The 20,688-nt window shown below is 42.9% G+C and overlaps 1 protein-coding gene across 6 annotated transcripts in view; it reads left to right on the top strand.

Annotated features, from left to right (window-relative positions):
• The window catches only part of MAD1L1 (mitotic arrest deficient 1 like 1), a 554,553-nt gene that overhangs the window by 327,399 nt on the left and 206,466 nt on the right, over positions 1-20,688 (top strand). For all 6 annotated transcript variants that reach the window (XM_073361988.1, XM_073361987.1, XM_073361989.1 and 3 more), the window contains one exon: positions 6,420-6,510. In XM_073361988.1, coding sequence (XP_073218089.1) covers positions 6,420-6,510 — 91 coding nt within the window. The remainder of the gene's footprint in view (positions 1-6,419; positions 6,511-20,688) is intronic.

Raw genomic sequence — 20,688 nt, forward strand, 5'->3', positions numbered from 1 at the left:
GGTCAAGATCAGCCCTCTCCAGGATGTTCTTTGTTTACCAGGCCTCTTGAACCAGGTCAGACCTGTACATGCTATTTCCCCTAGGGGGTGAAACTTCCACAGAGTAGATACCTGCATTAGGAATTTGCTCTAATTACCCCCGCCCTCTTGATATTAGTTCCTGCAGAAAACCCTTTGACTCCCCCCATTTAGCCAGGAATACAACTACAAGTTGCTCCATAAAGATACATATAACATTTGTAAAATCAATATAATAGTCTTTAAATGTTCTGTGTGTCCATAGCTGCTCTCGCAGTGGACCATGGGAGAACCCTTCACATGGCCGCCTGCAGGTGGCTCCCTGCAGCAAAAATGAGTTGGGTGGGTGTGATGAGGAAGGAGAGATTTTGGAGGGTGGGAAGGGGAATCTGGTGGGGAAGGAATCATTGTGCCCTCCCCTCCTTCTCCATTACAGTGTTAAGGCTTTGTCTACTACACTATCAAGTTTTGTTGGCAAAACTTATGTCGACACCCAAAAGTTGACAAAACAAAAATCGCCAAAGGGTGTTCACACTTACTCCCTCTATTGGCAGACCATGTCCACATTGTGGGCACCGTCATCGACAGTGTGAGCAATGCATTGTGGGTATGTATCCCACAGTGCAGTGTTGTGGGAAGGCGGAGCTGATCGCTGCGCATCTTGGGAGGATTCCCTCCCAGTTCTCCCACAGCCTCCTCAGGTGCCCGGAGCAGCCTCATGAGCAGCTCTGTGAGCTTTCCATGCTGAGGAGTGTCAAAGCAGTGCAGCAGTCTCTCCTTCCCCCTTCCCTGCGACAGCCGTCAGCCTGCCGCTGTATTCCTAGTGCAGGGCAGAACAGGAGCATTCCAATTATTTGCTCTTTGTTCCCCAAAGGGAGCAGCACACTCAGCTGTCAGATACTTTCTGCGGCTTTGAAAGGGGAGGGGCACATGCCTGCAGGGCAGTAGAGATCAAAACACTGAAAGTCTCTCCTATGGGGTGGAAGTTTTTTGTCGCCGAAACCGGGAGTTTTTCCGACAAAAGTCACATTGCAGTGTGTACGCTTTCACTGCTTTGTCACCAAAAGGCAGTTTTTGGCGACAAAACTTGGTAATGTAGACAAAGTCCTAGAGGAGCTGTCCCTGCGTGGTTCCACACCACCAGTTCACACTGCTGCTCCTTGTTTGTGGTATGTCTCTAGTCATTGGAGTCTATTGCCTGCTGCCAGTGGGGATGCAGGAACTAGGAGCACAACTGTACTTACATTCTTTCCCCGTACAATTTGCCATTACAAATTCACTTTGGCAGAAAACAGGTGGAAGAAGAATACAAACTCTCCAAATTGGAAGGTGGGGAAAGAAACCCCACACTTCATGAGGGAATTATTTTCACTGCTAACATTTACCATGGGCCTCAACACACCATTCATCTACAATCCGATGCACCCACTCTCCTGGACTAAGCCCAACCCCACCAGTTAGCTGCTCTCCTGAAGGAACCTGAAAAATTGAAGGGAACCGTCAGAAGCCAGAGAAAGGAACGGGAAAGAACTGTGTGCCTCCAGGCATTTCCATATAAACTTCACTGTTAAAAGCTAACTTCTGAAAACAAATGCAGGATAGTCACAAAGGACAATGAAATCCACATTAATCCCTTAAATCTGTATTCACGTCCTGTGAGTGAGTGAAAGCTTTAAAAAAAATATTTTGTCTCCTTTTTCTTTAGTATGGAAAGTAAATTTTTAGTGAGAAGCTTGAAAGACTTTTATCAGTTTTTCTCCCTCTCCCCCCCGAGAACAAAGTGCTCTTTTGTTCAGACCTTTTATAGCTCTAAATGTGAAATTCTTTCCCAACTTTATTACTTCCGAGGAGACAATAAAAGACATTATTAATGCTGTCATTCCCCTTGTCCCCTGTAAATCATATTTGCCATATTGTTCAGCTCTCATAATGGGAAAGGGTGGTCGAACAATTTAGTTTGTTGACCACAGGGTATAACAAACCATGTTTAGTCAGTAACCCGTTTTACTTGGGTGATGATAAATCCGCAAAGGCTGTAGTTTTATAACGAATAAATAAAAGTAACACATTAAAAAACAGCTTTAGTAAAGACTTAAGTGGCAACAGCTGAAGGATCTTTTCAACTGGAACAAATCTGAACTTTTTCTTTCTGCTGTCAAACAGAAACTCCAGTAAATCCTAAGTGTTGTCTATGGATTTAGTGAGTAGGTAGCGTTACAGTGATTCAAAAGAAATTCATGTCCTTGTCAATGCCTGTTAGTCACACTTGCTGGAAATCTCTGCTCTGTTTCTAACACCATCTCATTGCCATCTGGATCCCTTAATAGTGTCTTCTCCACACATACATTTTCTGTTCCGTTCAATAGTTTCCAGTTCAGCAGTAGCTTTTCTACATGGCAGTGCCCTCTTCACAGATGGGCATACTGTGAGAGAGGCCCCTATCAGTGGCAATACTATGCTGTCAATCACACTGTGCTCTGCTATAGCTGCCAACATTTTAATCTTATAAATAAGGACAATAAGGAGAAAAATGGGAGCACCTGTTAGCTCCATTGGACTCTGACAGTTTTCTGGAAGGAGAGAGTTGGAGAAATACTTCATTTTTTTCTGCTTAAAAAATAGGAATGATCAGTCTGTCTGCCTCAGGTGTTACTATGGCACCCATCACCATAGCATCTAAGCAGTTCCCAGATAAATGAGATTTGCATGGTGAGGTCTTTCATGAATCAGCCTTTCCTGGTAGACGAGGCTTTGTTGGAGATGTAGGGTTTTTTCCCCTTTGTTGTTTTGTCCTTCTAAATTGGGACAGTGGTATATATGCTGTGTGCCCAACACCAGAATGATTCCAACTGTCTGGAATTGGAGACACATGCAAGACCAAGATATTGGGGTAGATACACAGGTCAGAGCAAATGCAACTCCTTGGTGATCTTTCACTAACTAGATCTCCCCCTTAGAGCTTGGGAGGCAGTGTCATAAAACATTGTGCCTTTACAGTCTTCTCTTTTGAGTTACTTTAAGTTTCACTGCATCTGCTCCAGGAAAGCCCCATAAGAGATTTGATGCAGTCTTGTCAAGAATTGAAACAATTGCATGTTTTCAAGCTTCTTTGTAACGAATGAATGGGTAGATAGTCAACAGTGAATTTCAACGAGGCTTCCTGCGCCAGTAAAACTCAGCATTTATAGTATCAATATTGTAGCGAGTAAATGGCAATTCTTTCCTCCTCCCACCGAAAAGCTGCATTTGTATTCAGTCTAGGTCAAATGTTAAATTGATAGGTGACTGTACTGAGCCCTGATCTCTTTCTAGTTTACTTTTTGTCGTTCGTCATTTGAGTCTGACCTGGATTGTTCTCCTTACAAACACCTGTAGAACAACCTACAGCTGAGGAAGAGTAACTCTGGTGCACAAGTTGAGAGGTAAGAATTGGGGAGAAAATGGTTGCCATATTTTTTATTGTTGGCACCTAGATGAGTGGAGCACAAGGTAGCATGTAGGTTAACACTGCCTTTATGCCCGTTGGAGAATCCAAAGACAACACCAACCGGGCCCTGAGTCTGAGTTTACTCAAATTAAAAATGTCAATGACAAGTAAGTATCTTCTCTGGTAGTTTAACTGCGAACTGCAAGTGCTCTCCTATGTTATATACTGAGAGGCTCTCCCATGCCTCTCTCTCTTTGCCACTGGGAAGTGCTCCCGTGGGCTGTTTAGGAAAGACCAAGTAGCACAGACTGTTTGCCTATGGTTCTCAATATCCCCCAGTGGAGATCCAGGGCACTTTACAGTGTCAAACATAGACCAGTAGAGGAGTGAGAATAGCAGTGCTGGCCCCAGCAGCCAGCACAAGAGACAAGGCTTTGCTTGGGTGCCAAGTCAATAAAGGAGAGATATTGAACTCTGGTTCTCCATTACAGTGAGGGTGGGGAGCAGGTGCCTTTGGCTGTAGTCTGTTGGGGTACTTCTGCACTGCAATTCAAAACCTGCAGCTGGCCTGTTCCAGCTGTCTCAGACTTGCAGGGCTCAGACTAAGGGGTTGTTTAATTGTGGTGCAGAGGTTTGGGATGGAGCCCAGGCTCTAGGATTCTGCGAGGCAGGAGGGTCCCAGAGCTTGGGCTGAAGCCTGAGCCTGAACATCTACACGGCAATTAAACAGCCCCGCCACCCCGAGCCCTGCAAGCCCAAGTCAGCTGGCACACGCCAGTCTCCGGTGTCTAATTGCAATGTAGATATACCCTTGGATGCTCCATTTCATAAATGCACATCTCTCTCTTTGTAGAAGGAGGCAGAGTGAAAATGTAAACAATTGAACGATTCAACTAGCTGAATGTTCATTAGACAAGTAAAAAATCTCACTCAGTGACCAGAGGGGGAAAACATTAGACAGACTGTACTGAAAAATGGCAGGCATCTCAGACTATAACAAACATTCTGAACACACATTCTCTATCCCACTAGAACAGCACCCGTGTATAAAGCACCATGTCTTCCTGGGCATTAAATTAAGGACAGGAATCAGTTATTAAACCTTAAAAGTACATTTGAAATACCATATAAACATCATGGCTCAACCATAATCCAGTTTCAGCTTGATCTTTTTTCAAACTCTGCTTTCTCTGGAGACACTTACATGTGGTATTGGAGGGCAGCCCTCAGCTGGTACCACAGGCAGAGTGCTTGTTCTGTAGGAAATATCACCCCTTAGTTGGGGAGGGTGGGTAGTGTTGAGAGATTTGTTAGACGTTTTGAGCCAAAATGCAGAATATTGAATATGAGGATGTCATTCACTCTGAATGTTTTGGGTATCTGATTCTGACCTTCAGTAGCTGCTATGTTTTTTTCCTTACAGAAAAAAATTCTCTCTTCCTTTGGTATGTCCTGAAGGGTTAAAAGCACTTTTAAACACAATGTGAGGAGTAACGCTAAGTTACATCTGAAGATGCTGTCATACTGCAACTGCTTCTGGAAAAAGCAGGTGCCCAGGACGTTAGTGGTTTATATGGAATGACAGGAGAGTGCCTCTCATCCTTTTCGCCAGCCACTCTTTACCTGAGTTATGTATGACTTTTCAGTGTCTACGTCAAGGTTCCTTCCTCACTCTGAACTCTAGGGTACAGATGTGGGGACCTGCATGAAAAACCCCCTAAGCTTATTTTTACCAGCTTAGGTTAAAACTTTCCCAAGGTACAAACTATTTTACCTTTTGTCCCTGGACTTTATTGCTGCCACCACCAAGCGTCTAACAAATATAACTGGGAAAGAGCCCACTTGGAGATGTCTTCCCCCAAAATATCCCCCCAAGCCCTACACCCCTTTTCCTGGGGAAGGCTTGATAAAAAATCCTCACCAATTTTCATAGGTGAACACAGACCCAAACCCTTGGATCTTAAGAACAATGAAAAAGCAATCAGGTTCTTAGAAGAAGAATTTTAATTAAAGAAAAAGTAAAAGAATCACCTCTGTAAAATCAGGATGGTAAATACCTTACAGGGTAATCAGATTCAAAACATAGAGAATCCCTCTAGGCAAAACCTTAAGTTACAAAAAGACACAAAAACAGGAATATCTATTCAGCACAGCTTATTTTATCAGCCATGTAAACAAAAGAGAATCTAACGCATATCTAACTAGATTGCTTACTGGCTTTTTACAGGAGTTCTGCCCTGCATTCTTGCTCTGGTCCCGGCAAAAGCAACACACAGACAGAGAGAGCCTTTGTTTCCTCCTCCCACCCCCCTCCCCAGCTTTGAAAGTATCTTGTCTCCTCATTGGTCATTTTGGTAAGGTGTCAGCTAGGTTATCTTTAGTTTCTTAACCCTTTACAGGTGAAAGGGTTTTTTTTTCTGGCCAAGAGGGATTTAAAGGTGATTAGCCTTCCCTTTATATTTATGACCATCTAGAACAGGGGTCTCCAATCTTTTTGGCTCGCGCATCCCCAGGTGAAGAGTGGAAGAGAAGACCTTCCTCCGACGTGCCTCCGAAAATAGCCGTAGGCTGTTGAGCTGCCGCCAAAGTCCCGTCGCGATCTTCGGTGGCAGTACAATCGTTGCTGGTGTCTAGAACATTATTAACTAGCTTAATTAGTTTTTTCTCTTTAAAGAGCAACCACAGACACTCTGAAAAAACACCCCCTTGACATGGCCAAGGTAATATTGGTGTAGGAACTGCAAATATTGAATTTCCTGATAAATTGGTCTTTTACCTATGCATACTTAACAGTGCAATAATGTTGTTTTATTCTTTTCATTTAATGTGGTATCTTACCATTGGAAGAATATTTTTGGACAGGTGTGTGATTTCTGTCTTTGGGTCCTCATTATTTTGCTCTTTCCAGTGGTGGGACTAAAGCAGGGTTAGAGCATTCGGAGTTTCAGTGTATTTTTTCCCCCCGTCTTTACAGGTTAAAAATTGAAGAGTTGGAGGTTGAGCGAGGGCGGCTAGAAGAAGAGAACAAGACTCTGGAAATGAAATTGGAGAAGCTCACTCTCCAGGTAAGAAGTGGGACAGGGCCAGAAGGGCTGAATAGCTTGGCACAGTCCAGCCTTGATGGATGAGTATACTGACAAACTTCCAGAAGTTCCTTTCACAGTCCACAGATCCTTCCCCTTCAGCCCAAACCAAGCCCATCCCACAAACCCTTATCTGTGTACAATGTTCTCATATTGAGATTTTGGTGTTGTATTCAGGCATGCAAGAACAGATGCTTTTTCCAGTATACTTGGGTATACTTCTGTTTAGAAGCCTCCAAACCTTTGTCTGTGCGAGCAAACTTCACAGCCATAACTAACCACTGCTGCAGCTCGAGCAGCGCTGGGAGCTGTTGTATAGACTGCGTTTTCCACTATGATGACAGGTTGGTAAAAATGCCTCGGCGCTGTTTACATTATAGCTTCCCACCATCATTACCATTCACGCTGAGCAACGCTCAATAGCTTGCGGCCTTATCTGATAAGAGCTATTCAAGTCCAGAACATGATGATGGGGTATGGAAGGAACAGGTTGTGGTGGCAGCGATCCACACACTCTCCCCAAGAGGAGGAAAGTATGAAATAAGAAATCTGAGTGAAAGAAAAGCTAAAGTGCTGATTTTACCATGGCACTGCAGGATTTTCCCATATTTTTGCTGAGGCTGATGCTTCGCCCATCTCATAAGCAAGAGTTTCAACTTTTTTATTCTGGATACAGCAGTGAAGCCTTCCTCTCCCTGAAGCTGGCAGTAATAGAAGGGGATGCTTACTCAGGCTGCTCTCATCTCTGAAACACTGTTACTCTGTGCAGAGGGAGGGGTGGGAGTGTTACATTTAAAGCATCTTCTGTTTGAAAGAAGCTGGAGTGAGCGAGAAGCGAAGCCTATTTTGTGTTTAATCAAAGGCCATCCTGCTCCGAGCAGTGTTATCTTTCTCTGATGTGCCGAACAACCCAGCCTTGTAACATTTCATTCTTTTAATTTTTCTTTCTTTCTCTTTTTTCTCCTTTTTGTGTAAATTGCTTTATGATGGTAGAAAACCTGCAGGTTTGAAATTACCCGAATTTCAGGCAGACCATTGATTTTATCTTGACACCTATTAGAGGCAAATCAAATCTCTTTTTTATTACCAATTCCTGGAGAAGGGGGAAGTGACAGCTTTGATAAAGCAGGGAGCTGAGAGCTGTTGAGCGCCTCTGCTGAGCCGTGGTTAGCATGAAACCTGTCACCCAGCTCTCCTTTAATTGGGTTTCTGTCATCAGAAGGAGATGAAAACATTGGGTTTGGTGTTCTGATGCTCCGGTCTCCAAACATACACAACAGCAGCTTTGGTTTCAGAGCAGGTTACAACTCATTCAAATCATATTTAATCTGTCCTCACTGCCTCAGGCTAGCTGCCAGCTCCCAGCACTGGGGCATCACCATTCTGGCCTGAGTAATTCCCTGTTTTGTTTGGGATTCTCAGAGAGATCTAGTGTTTGAAATCAGTGTCAGCAATGCCAGTAGCCCCGCCCTTGAGACGCTAAAAGCACCAAGCTTCTAAGGTCTGTTTGCAGCAGGAAAGGTTCAGAGCCTTTCATATAGTTTTGCTAATTGTCTTATTTTAGACAGAAGTGGGTGGGTAGGTGTGGTCCTTTTGGTAGCTGAGCTCATTTAATGCTGTGAACATGATGCAATGATAAAGGCTGGGATCAGGCCATCAAAGACAAAGCGGAGACAGAGCCTTCATGTTATAATAAAACCACTCGCCCACCATGTCAGCAGACTTGGGTGGCGCAGTGACTGTTGTATTCTTCACAAAATTCACAATTCAAACAAAAGTAGTTTGAACTCATCCCAGGTTCTAGTAGCGCATCTCACAATAGTGCAATTCAGTGGCAGTGCTCAGAACCCTAGAGTTTAATAATGGTGTGGTGCAGATCAGGGCTATGTGAGGGGACTGGAGAGGAACAAAAAAGACCTAAGAATGCAGGGAAAAGGAAAAGATGTGAGGAAGACAAGAGGACAGGCAGGCATAGAGAAGGAGAAGAGGTTATCTGTCTGAGCTGGTTCAAGAAGGAGAAACCAGCCCCATCAGTAGAGGTTAGGTGGAGAACCCACCTGAGGAGAACTGGACTAAGTTAACAACATTCTTGGTTTTAGTTTGGGAGGGCTAAGGCTTGGACTTAGTTATTTGTTTAACTTCTCCTTATCTTCCCACTGTTTGTGCATATCCTATGAGCTTGGAGTTCTGGTTCCTTTGAATCAGGAAGTGAATAGCAAGGAAAGGAGAACACTATAGATTAACTCCTTGGGCAACTGCGATTTCTCCAAGTGGAGACGGATCTGTGCAAGTCTGAGTGCTGAAAAGATGTGAATTACTGATCAGTACCCACCCAGTTGAGTGGTCAAGAGATCAGAACTGTCTACAAGGTAAAAACAGCCTTGCAGCCAGGGGTTCTGGTCCTGGAGGTGCAACAACACCCCCTGGCTTGAAGTAATAATAGCAACCGAATGCACCACTTCCACCATATTCTGGGTTTCTGGTTTTGTTCAAAGGCTTTCAGCACCCTCAGTATAAAAATTGCTCAGTGGCCCTGCCTGCTAATGAAGATTAATTATTCATTACTTGAGTCCCAAGTCCCCAGCAGGCCCAGGCTCAGAATTGCATCCTGTGAAAACACTTCTGTTGACTCTAGGCACTGCTGCGGACTGGGTTATCTGCTGCTGAATACCATTAAATATGGGTTATCAAGCTATTAATCTCTGCAGTCAGATAGTGCAAGGAGAATATGTTGGAAAAAGGTAATTCTGCACTCAAATGGAGTCACTGGAACATGCCCAAGTCAGTTTATTATTTGTTGCTTACTCCTGAGGTAGAAATCCGGGAGATGATGGGTTAAAATAATATCTTTGTCAGAAAGAAAAGCAAGAAAGGAGAACAAATGGTAATGTTACAAAATAACTTTTTAAAATTTACTGAAGAAAAAGTCCCCTAGTGAAGTTTCAGAAGTGGGAAAAACAAAGGATCAGAGAAAATAAAGAAGTAAAAGAGGTAGAAGACAATGAACAGATTAAGATTTGGCAGAGGTTTTTTTTAAAAAAAAAAAATCTGTAGCACTTCCTTTAAAAATAAATAAATAAGCCATTATTGGAATAAATAAAAGTTACTTACAAGAGAGTGTACACAATTTGTTGATGTGTTGGGGAGAGGGGTGTGACAGAAAGTGAGTGAAATCAAGCATAACAACTTAAGTGCACCAATCTTTATGTACTGAAGTCTGATCAGTCCATAAAACCATATGCAGTGAATTCAAACCTGAAGGGACATGTCCAGCCTTTAGTAGCCAAGAGTTCAGGACCACTAAGGTTTGACTGTATTGACCCATGAAAAAGTTATCTTCAAAAAAATTCTCACACATTGTCACATGCCTGTGTGTCTGAGTATGGCCATTTTGCCTTTGCCTGTCCCTGAATTGGCTGCTGGCAGTGATACTGCCATTCAGTGAACTATATGGCACTAACTGGGCCAGAGGGCAGGTATGTGCTTTGAAAGCTATTGTTGTATTAGGAGGTATGTGATTTATACTCCCCGAGCCTGTATTAGCAAGTGAAGAAATTGATGAATATCTGCAGCAGCGTATATAGACTCTGCCTCTTTGTATTCTCTGCTTGCTTGGGGACATCTTCAATTGTGGCTAGAGGCTCCATCAACTTTCACACCCTTCAATTCCCAATATCCCTTTGGCTCTTGACACCTAGCTGGGGGCTGGATTGATTTTCCTTCACTGGTATAAACACAATAGCATGGATATTACTTGCTGTTTAGATCTTTACTGCTAATAAAAACCTCAAATTTAAAAAAACCTGAAAAAATGTTTGGATTGCGGGAAGACATCATCACTCCTTTCCCGTGACACATCTAACTGAAATCTTTTGAACCTGAGGTAGGGGGAGATCAGCTGGTATGAAGGCTGAGGGATCACATACATTTAAGTGTTCGCTCATCTGCATCCATTTCTGCTATGGCAACCCCTGCTGGAATAGGAGAGCATATCTGCTGCTATGACTTGCTTTTGCATATTGTGGGCAGACTGTTGCTGCTGTCTCAGAAAGTGGCTTAGTTTGTTAAACAGTCCAGAACACTTCAGGCAATCTGCCCTCTACTCATTGGGGGAAACTGCAACTTGAAGCCAGGAACAAAAGGGACTGATCAAATCAGTGCTTTTTGGAGAAAATGGGAGGAAAGACTTCTGAAGAGTGCTCAATTAGCATTTATTACTGCTAGGAGTCTTGTTTACAGGCAATGGAGCGGATGGTGAAGTGTTCCTTATGCAAATACCACTCTCCTGCTTTTCCTGCTCTCCTCAGCCCTTCAAGCTGAAGGAGAAGAGATTCTTCAAGTTTGGCTGCTTCAAGGAAGATTGATTAAAATCAGCTGCAGTTTGACTTAATTGGATCCATATGTTTGGAGAGGGAGCTTGACTAGTTAGAACTTCTTGTAATTAGTTCACAGCTGGTTGGTGAGAAAAACAAAACTCCGGTTACAGTTCAGAGAAGTGGATCTGTAAAGATAAAGAACATCTTCCTGTCTTTATATTCGTACATTTTCAGGCTCTGAAAATTGTCTAGTCCTGTAACCAGACTAGCAGTCTGATTCCTGTGTGAGAGACAAAGTGGGGTGTGCAATTTGCTTTTTTGTTTCTGGATGAGAAAAATCAAATAAAGTTGGAATAGAAATAGATGCTGATAGGCAAGGAAATATGACTAAGCTAACATGGAAGATAGCAGAGACTGTATGTTGTATAGGGCAGAATCAGGAATATTTTTGGTTATCTGTGAGCCTTTAGACTAAGCCAAGAGGCTCTGAACAAGATGACTCTGGAACCAGATACTCTTTAATTGAGAGCCCCCTAGGAGTAAGAATTAGAATTGAATTTATTTATCTACCTTCCTCGTTAAAACATAATACAATAACAAATATATACTTGTATATAGTACTAATATCCTTATAGATACTTCAAAAACAATTGAGCGTGCAAATTAACCAGGGAGGAGAGATTGAATCATAGAATCATAGAATATCAGGGTTGGAAGGGACCTCAGGAGGTCATCTAGTTCAACCCCCTGCTCAAAGCAGGACCAACTAAATCATCCCAGCCAGGGCTTTGTCAAGCCTGACCTTAAAAATATCTAAGGAAGGAGATTCCACCACCTCCCTAGGTAATGCATTCCAGTGTTTCACCACCCTCCTAGTGAAAAAGTTTTTCCTAATATCCAACCTAAACCTCCCCCACTGTAACTTGAGACCATTACTCCTTGTTCTGTCATCAGCTATCACTGAGAACAGTCTAGATCCATCCTCTTTGGAACCCCTTTTCAGGTAGTTGAAAGCAGCTATCAAATCCCCCCTCATTCTTCTCTTCCGCAGACTAAACAATCCCAGTTCCCTCAGCCTCTCCTCATAAGTCATGTGTTCAAGTCCCCTAATAATTTTTGTTGCCCTCCGCTGGACTCTTTCCAATTTTTCCACATCCTTCTTGTAGTGTGGGGCCCAAAACTGGACACAGTACTCCAGATGAGGCCTCACCAATGTCAAATAGAGGGGAACAATCACGTCCCTCGATTTGCTGGCAGCGCCCCTACATATACATCCCAAAATGCCATTGGCCTTCTTGGCAACAAGGGCACGCTGTTGACTCATATCCAGCTTCTCATCCACTGTAACCCTTAGGTCCTTTTCCGCAGAACTGCTGCCGAGCCATTCGGTCCCTAGTCTGTAGTGGTGCATGGGATTCTTCCATCCTAAGTGCAGGACTCTGCACTTGTCCTTGTTGAACCTCATCAGATTTCTTTTGGCCCAATTCTCTAATTTGTCTAGGGCCCTCTGTATCCTATCCCTACCCTCCAGCGTATTTCTCTCTCCTCCCAGTTTAGTGTCATCTGTAAACTTGCTGAGGGTGCAATCCACACCATCCTCCAGACCATTTATGAAAATATTGAACAAAACCGGCCTGAGGACCGACCCTTGGGGCACTCCACTTGATACCGGCTGCCAACTAGACATGGAGCCATTGATCACTACCCGTTGAGCCTGACAATCTAGCCAACTTTCTTTCCACCTTATAGTCCATTCATCCAGCCCATACTTCTTTAACTTGCTGTCAAGAATACTGTGGGAGACCGTGTCAAAAGCTTTGCTAAAGTCAAGGAACAACACGTCCACTACTTTCCCCTCATCCACAGAGCCAGTTATCTCGTCATAGAAGGCAGTTAGATTAGTCAGGCATGACTTGCCCTTGGTGAATCCATGCTGACTGTTCCTGATCACTTTCCTCTCCTCTAAGTGCTTCAGAATTGATTCCTTGAGGACCTGCTCCATGATTTTTCCAGGGACTGAGGTAAGGCTGACTGGCCTGTAGTTCCCAGGATCTTCCTCCTTCCCTTTTTTAAAGATGGGCACTACATTAGCCTTTTTCCAGTCGTCCGGGACTTCCCCGGATCGCCATGAGTTTTCAAAGATAATGGCCAATGGCTCTGCAATCACATCCGCCAACTCCTTTAGCACTCTTGGATGCAGCGCATCCGGCCCCATGGACTTGTGCTCGTCCAGCTTTTCTAAATAGTCCCGAACCACTTTTCTTCACAGGGGGCTGGTCACCTCCTCCCCATGCTGTGCTGCCCAGTACAGTAGTCTGGGAGCTGACCTTGTTTGTGAAGACAGAGGCAAAAAAAGCATTGAGTATATTAGCTTTTTCCACATCCTCTGTCACTAGGTTGTCTCCCTCATTCAGTAAGGGGCCCACACTTCCCTTGACTTTCTTCTTGTTGCTAACATACCTGAAGAAACCCTTCTTGTTACTCTTAACATCTCTTGCTAGCTGCAACTCCAGGTGTGATTTGGCCTTCCTAATTTCACTCCTGCATCCCCGAGCAATATTTTTATACTCTTCCTGGTCATTTGTCCAATCTTCCACTTCTTGTAAGCTTCTTTTTGAAGGGAAGGTACAAACTAAGGGGCCATCAGTGGGGATTGTGAAACCTCTTTTTTGTGGGAAATACCGTCATTCAAGGTGCTTTTTAAAATTGAGGATGAGTGATTTCAGAGGGGCCAATTCCATACAATAGAGCCCTCCTCAGCAAAAATGCCACCACTTACTAGCATCACACACAGTGGAAGGATCTCTCGGCTTGGTCTCCACTAGGAGTTAGGCCTTGTCTACATAGGGAAATTGACCAGAACAGAATTCTGGAAAGCTGTACACATGGGGAGGCTATTTGAAATAGCTTATTCTGAAATAGCTATTCCAGTCAATTTCCCAAGGTAAACAAGACCTTTTTGGTTTGTTTGTGGGTGTTAGCTAAAAGATGCTAATGACTGCATTCTAAATGTCTTATGTAGACAAGGAAGTTTAGACTTTAACACACGCTAAACTGGTCAGTTTCAAGCCTGGAAGGAGCCTCATCTTTAACTTGACCAGCTTAGCACATGTTAAATAATAAACTGCTCTCTCTGATTTAGACTGTTAAAACATATATGTTAGCACACGGTAGCTAACACCTTCTAACATGCCTCTACATCGGAGCCTAGTCAAAACCTGTCTGATTGGTGGTGGGAGAGCACATGCTTTCTTCATGTAGGATGCAGAAGCATCAGGGGGATGTTTCTCCTCTTTTAAGCATTAATGACTCATTATATAGTTAGGTCTTCACCCTCCTGGCAGTAACTAGTTGGGAATTAAGGGCCTCAGGCAAGTTGAGGTCACTTAATAGTCTAACTGCTCATTATGTGAAGAATGGATGAATCATTTACGTAGTTATAAAACTTAAAGGGACACTGTCAGCCATTCTAGATCTCCTAATTGACCTATCAAATATGCATAAATCTCATTCCCTGCATAGTTTGTCCTGGTGATTTCTCTTTCACAAACCACCTCTCTCTCCCTTTTGTCCTTTCTTACATGCCCCCAGTCCACATGAGACTCCATATCACAGCTTGATATCAGTGAAAACCTTCCCTGTACCCACACTTAGATACCTATTCCGCCCATCCCCCTTTCTTTGGTGAGGGCTTCTTGGATGCAAGAGGATTTATGCAAACTTCATGCATCTTTTTCAACCAGGCATGGCTTTTTGGATGATTTGTCATTGATGGAGCTGATTATGTGTACCCCTGGTTGAGAACCACTGCTCTAACCCTCTGTGTTCCCTCCCCAACTCCTACCTGGAGTTTTGTCCCATTTCTTACATGTCAGTTATAGGCAAAAATTCTCTTTGGAGCATGACATTTTGCACCACATCCTTCACTGTTGTAAATGGACTTAGGTCTGTTGACCCCAAGCTCTGGGTCTGGCACTCTATTTGTGGGACAAAATAAGTTGCTCAAAATACTAAGTCACATCTGATTTATACAGCTGTTATTTCCTTGATCAAACTTATGGTATTTGCCATTAAATACTGACCTAATCCATCACTTATTGCGGAGGCACATAGCTGGCAGATCTTTTATTTCACTGTCTCCATCACAATGTATTTTCAGGCATTTGCAACTGGCTTAACCCTATTTAAAAGTCTCCCATTGTGACCTGTGTGCCACTCAAGGTTTCTATAGAAATGTGGTCTGAGTTTTATTGGCAGCTGTGTATAACAATTTTGCAAAGGTGTGACGCCTCCACATTTAAAAAAACAAGTCTTTAAACCTGATTTTAGTTTAAACTTGGTTTACTTCCCAGATAATCCACACAAATACGGTGGCCACACTAGCCTGCATATGGGTGTGTATCACACCAACAGTTTTAGGAGAAGGGCTCACTCCTGAGTCTGCACTAGGCCTTATTCCACTTGAAGATTTTATTGGCTCAGTGAGTATTTGAGGTGGGCTGCTAACAATGTGTAGAGTCCTGCTGAAGTGGATTCCACAACCAGGCAGGAGGAGCACTGCCAGCAAATTCACTTGTGGTTTGTATGTTCCGAAAGTGATGACAACTCATGAATGGGGGTGTGGGGGAGAAAGGGGTGTTTTATGGGAAGGTCTAGAAGTTGTTTTTCCAAGTGCCAGGGAAAGGAGGGGGCAAAGGGTGTTACCTTGTTAGGGATCCAACTTTTTGAGACTCATGGGTTATTAAATTAGCTAAGGCTCCGCAAGTGTGTGTGCACATTAAATCTGAATGCCCTGGGGCTCTGAGAATTGAGGGGAAATGGAAACTTGCTGCGGGATCAGGAGGTCCTGAGGGGTGGAGGTTAGTTCAAGTATTAGTCATAGGGACCATTGAGAGAATCCTCCAAGTCTGAGCTTCATAGCATCGGCCACACAGTTTCACCAAGTGATTCCTGCATCAAGGCCCTAATTTCTGGGTGAACTTTTGGAAAGACTTACACTTCAAGCGATGGAGAATCCTCACTTCCCTAGGTAAGTTGACCCAATGGTTAATTTATCCACATTATTTTTTCCACAGTCACCTTCGTCTTTTATTTCCACATCATCTTATATATACAAAACATCCTTCTTGGTGTGGTCCACAAAACAACTCAAAGATCAGCAGAGGAAGTGATCAGGTAGACCTGCCATGTGAACAACAAACTGTTTGTTGGCTTAATGTTGGCTCCGCTGAATGGGATGTGCAAAATGGGTGCCTACTAAAACAGGGACACCCGTAGTATAGACTTGCTAATGTTTGTTAACATCAGGGACTAAAACCAAGTGCAGAGATGCACGTTTGTGCGGTGAAGTATCAACATGCACTGACTTTTTTTAGAAATATGGACGTTGAATATTAAACCCCTGAAGTTCCCGGTTGCCAGAGCCAGCACTGCATTGCTTATTACATATAGCACCTTTGTGGAATTTCTGCAGGCACTGATTAACATTCACATAATACATTTAACATCACATAACAAAAATACATAATAAATGTATTAGCATTCTTGTAGGGTCTCTGAGGACATCAGCAGTCCTGCGACATCACACAGCTCATTTAATGAGCGGAAGGGGCAAGAGTGCACATTGGTTTCCTGAGCAGCTCACAGCCATGAAAAGGTCACTGCACCTACCTGAGCAGAAAGCACTGGCATGGAGAAGTAACCACACTGCACTAGTGCGTGTGAGCAGCAAGCAAAGAGCATTGCCAGATCGCTGTGTCTAGTGCACTCGCAACACGTGACGTAAGTATGAAGAAGAGGTGGTTGCACTAGTGCATGCAAGTGGGGTACAGGCACAAATTACAGGTCACTGCATCGGTGCACACGAAGAGGAGGTGGCTTTGCTAGTGCGTCCATACTGGCTGCACGGGCACGAAGAAGAGGTCATTGCTCTAGCACACACAAAGAAGTTGCTGCCATAGTGAACAGCAACAGGGACCTGCAGGAGTGGTGGATTGAGGTTTCTCTTTATTTTCTGATGCCTAATCACAGGGCATAGATCAGGGCTACAAAAATGTACAGCCTGTCTCATGGCAAGGATCAATATCTACTAACTCCAGCATCTACTGCATGTACAAGTGCAGTTGTGACTAACAGAAAGCATGGTTATGGAAAGGTACCTTCCCGAGGGCATTTGTACAGGGAGCAGAACCAGGATATAAGCAGATAAGAACTAAATATGTTCAGTAAGGCAAATTACAAATAAAGTACAGAAATGAATATAGTTAAATTCGTAAAATACCCCCAGTACACAATCATCAGATGCAATCACAGTGGCTCTAATAATATTAATTAATATCAACTGCAAAAGACTCCTACGCCAGAAGAAAACTGTACTCATGCCCCACAAACACCTCCTCGGGGTAAAGCCAAGCCGGAGTAAACAAAATATAGACACGAAAAGAGACTTTACTTTTAAGGATCTTTGATTTGAGTTGTACAGAGGTAAGAACAAGCAAAGTTTTAGAAAACAATTTAAAGGTTAGCAGTGACTACACTTCTGTGTTTTTTTTCTGGTTATATAGTCATTTGATTGCAAGAATTACTTCAATTATTCTTCCTTCATTTTCTGTTCTGCTGCTGCTGCTTTGAATTCCATTGTGATGTCACAAACACAAAAAAGAATGTCATTTGGAACCTTAGGGAAAGTAACATTTAGAAAGGTTTTGTTTACTGGGGCTTTATACTTTTTGTCTTGGTTTCAATGAATAAACACCATGTCCAGAGGAAGCTACAGCTCTCTCCAAACTTGGCTCTTCGTTTTCAGTTTCTTTGATGTCATTTCAGCCTTTGTTTGATGACCCAATTACTTTATGTATTTTTATCAAATAATTCAAAAGATATCACAATTCCTTCCTGTCTTCCTCAGTGTTGCTGCTTCTGTTAGGTTCTCATTTGATCCTTTATTTATTTATTTATTTCCCCTCTGGTCTGTGTGGAATCACAGGCTTACAGTGATGTTCTCTAGTTCTTTTAAAAAGAAAAGGAGGACTTGTGGCACCTTAGAGACTAACCAATTTATTTGAACATAAGCTTTCGTGAGCTACAGCTCACTTCATGGGATGCATTCAGCTGTAGCTCATGAAAACTTATGCTCAAATAAATTGGTTAGTCTCTAAGGTGCCACAAGTACTCCTTTTCTTTTTGCGAATACAGACTAACACGCTACTACTCTGAAACCTCTAAGTCTTTTGTTGTTCTGAAAGAAGAACAGCCAGGACATGCACCAGGGTTCTGGGAGGGGAGTTGGCAGGACCGTCCTTAGGATTTGTGGGGCTCTATGCAGCATTATTAAACTGGTGCCCCTATATCCAACATCAGCCCGGGCTCGCATGTGTATTTTAGATAAGGGTGGTCTTTTGAAGGATTTATTTAAAAAACTGCATGTCTGAAGATCCAAGCACTTAAGGCTAAAGATGAATACTCAGATGTGCAGCTAAAAATCTGTGCAAGGATTTTTTAGAGATGTGATTTTATAATCTTCAGCAACACACTAACAAAATATTTTAAAGCAAATTTTAAACTAAGGTCCTGTAGACTAACATGTTCTGAGTAAATATTACAGTAATGCACACGTGTTTTTGTCAGTAAATTCAGAAACTGAAAGTATATACCTGGGGGTTGGCAAATGCCTGTTAAATGGCTTCATTACCACTTGAATGGCTCTTTAACAGTTACTCAGTGTTGTGCTAATAGATTTGGCAGGCTTGAAGGCTTTTTCACTTTTAAGTACTAGATCCCCTCCAGAGGAAGTCTCACCAGGCTTCAGCAGTCTGTGATGGGAGCCTGTGGTGGGAGCCTGCAGGAAGGGTCAGAACAGGGATAGGAAGAGGTGGTGGGTGGACACTAAGACCCAGGGGTGCCCCAAATTTTCGGGAGCTGCGCCTATGCCTGTGGACAGCCCTTGAGGTTGCAGTCTGTCAGGTGGTTCTTAGTGATTGAAAAGGAAGAAAGTTACTGGGTAATTTCCAGTTTCACAGTAAGGGTGGACAGTTAAGAGTAGTGTCAGAAGAAGGTGGATGAGAAAATGGGGAGGTACTTTGAACCACCTTCTCCTATACTGAGTTGTTGAAGTTTTTAATGTTGCTTGGTTGGAAGTGAACCCCTGGCTAGGTAAGTGGTGGAGGGTTTGGATTTTGTGGAACATTCTATGGGGAAAGCATGCGGTATAGATTAGATGGCCTCCATCTCAGTAAAAGGCGAACAAGTCTTCTCAGGGACAGGCTAGCCACATTAGTCAAGAGGATATTAAACTAAAAACACATGGGGAGGGTAAAGAGAGGGGAGAAATGAGCACACTTTTAGCACAAAATCAAGATGTTGGGAATATAATTATTCAAGTAATCAAAGGACACAAAGAGAAGAATTCTTTGCCTATCCACCAGTGTTAGAAGCCTGGGTAACGAGAGGAATTGGAATTGCTCATTTGTGAGCATAAACCTGATCTAGTTGATATTACTGAAACCTGCTGGGATGATTTGCATGATTGGAATGTTAAAGTCAGTGGTTATAATCTCTTTAGGAAGGGCTGAGGGCTCGTCTACACTGACAGTGCAACAGCTGGGCCGCTGTAACGCTTAGTGAAGACACTACTACGCTGTCGAGAGAGCTTCTCCTGTCAGCGTAGCTTTCCCACCTCCCCATAGACATAGCGCTAGCTATACGGGGGATGGCTTGAGATAACTACGTCACTCAAGTTTGTAGTGTAGACCAGGGCTGAGAGGGCAACAGGGAAGGAGGAGTAGCACTGAGTCAAAAATCACATTACCTGTTTCAGAGTCACTGGCAATTCGGAAGGAAATTATCTTGAATGCTTATGTCCTAACAGATAAAGCATAAGATGTAGTATTAGTTTTTGTGTGATCCAGACCACCATGTCACACTAGGGAATAGGATAATTGGCTCCTTAAACACCTTAACTGTCATGTGTGTGCGGGGGGATGGGGGGGAAGCTGCATGATCCTGGGGACTTCAATTTGAGTGACATGCTGGAGGTCTCACGCTGCCAGTACTAAAACATCCTTGGAAATTCTAAATATTATGGATGACAATTTCCTCATTCAAAAAGTGTTCCATCCGGAATTCTGTATTAGACCTCGTCTTGACAGATAGAGGATTTGATCACAGAACTAAAAATTAGTGGTAGCTTAGGTACAAGTGATCATGAATTGATCACACACAATTGGGAATTGTTTAAGAACACTTTACTAGATTGCCCCAAACCCGATAATCCTACAGTTGAGGCTGTAGAGGTTTCAAAAAACAGCCTGACTTAGAGGGTTAGCAGCTATAAAAAACAATCAGTAACAAATGGAAGAAAGGAGAAGTCAGTAGTAATGAATATAAATCAGAAGCTCAGAACTGTGGAAAATTGATAAGTGACACACAGTAAACTCTATGACAGGTTTCAGAGTAGCAGCCGTGTTAGTCTGTATTTGCAAAAAGAAAAGGAGTACTTGTGGCACCTTAGAGACTAACAAATATATTTGAGCATAAGCTTTCGTGAGCTTATTAAGTGAGCGATGAAGTGAGCTAGTGTGATATTTGTTAGTCTCTAAGGTGCCACAAGTACTCCTTTTCTTTTTTAGTAAACCATGGTCAGCAAAGTTAAGGATAATAAGGAGGAATCTTTTAAGTATATTAGGAACAAAAATGAATCCTAACAATGGCATTGGTCCATTATTAGGTAGAAATGGAAGAATTATCAATAATAATGCAGAAAAGGCAGAATAAATATTTTAGTTCTATATTTGGGGAAAAGTTAGATGATGTAATATTATATGATGATTATGACTTTCCATTCCAA

The sequence above is a fragment of the Lepidochelys kempii genome, chromosome 10 (genome assembly GCF_965140265.1).
Source record: "Lepidochelys kempii isolate rLepKem1 chromosome 10, rLepKem1.hap2, whole genome shotgun sequence".
NCBI lineage: Eukaryota > Metazoa > Chordata > Testudines > Cheloniidae > Lepidochelys > Lepidochelys kempii.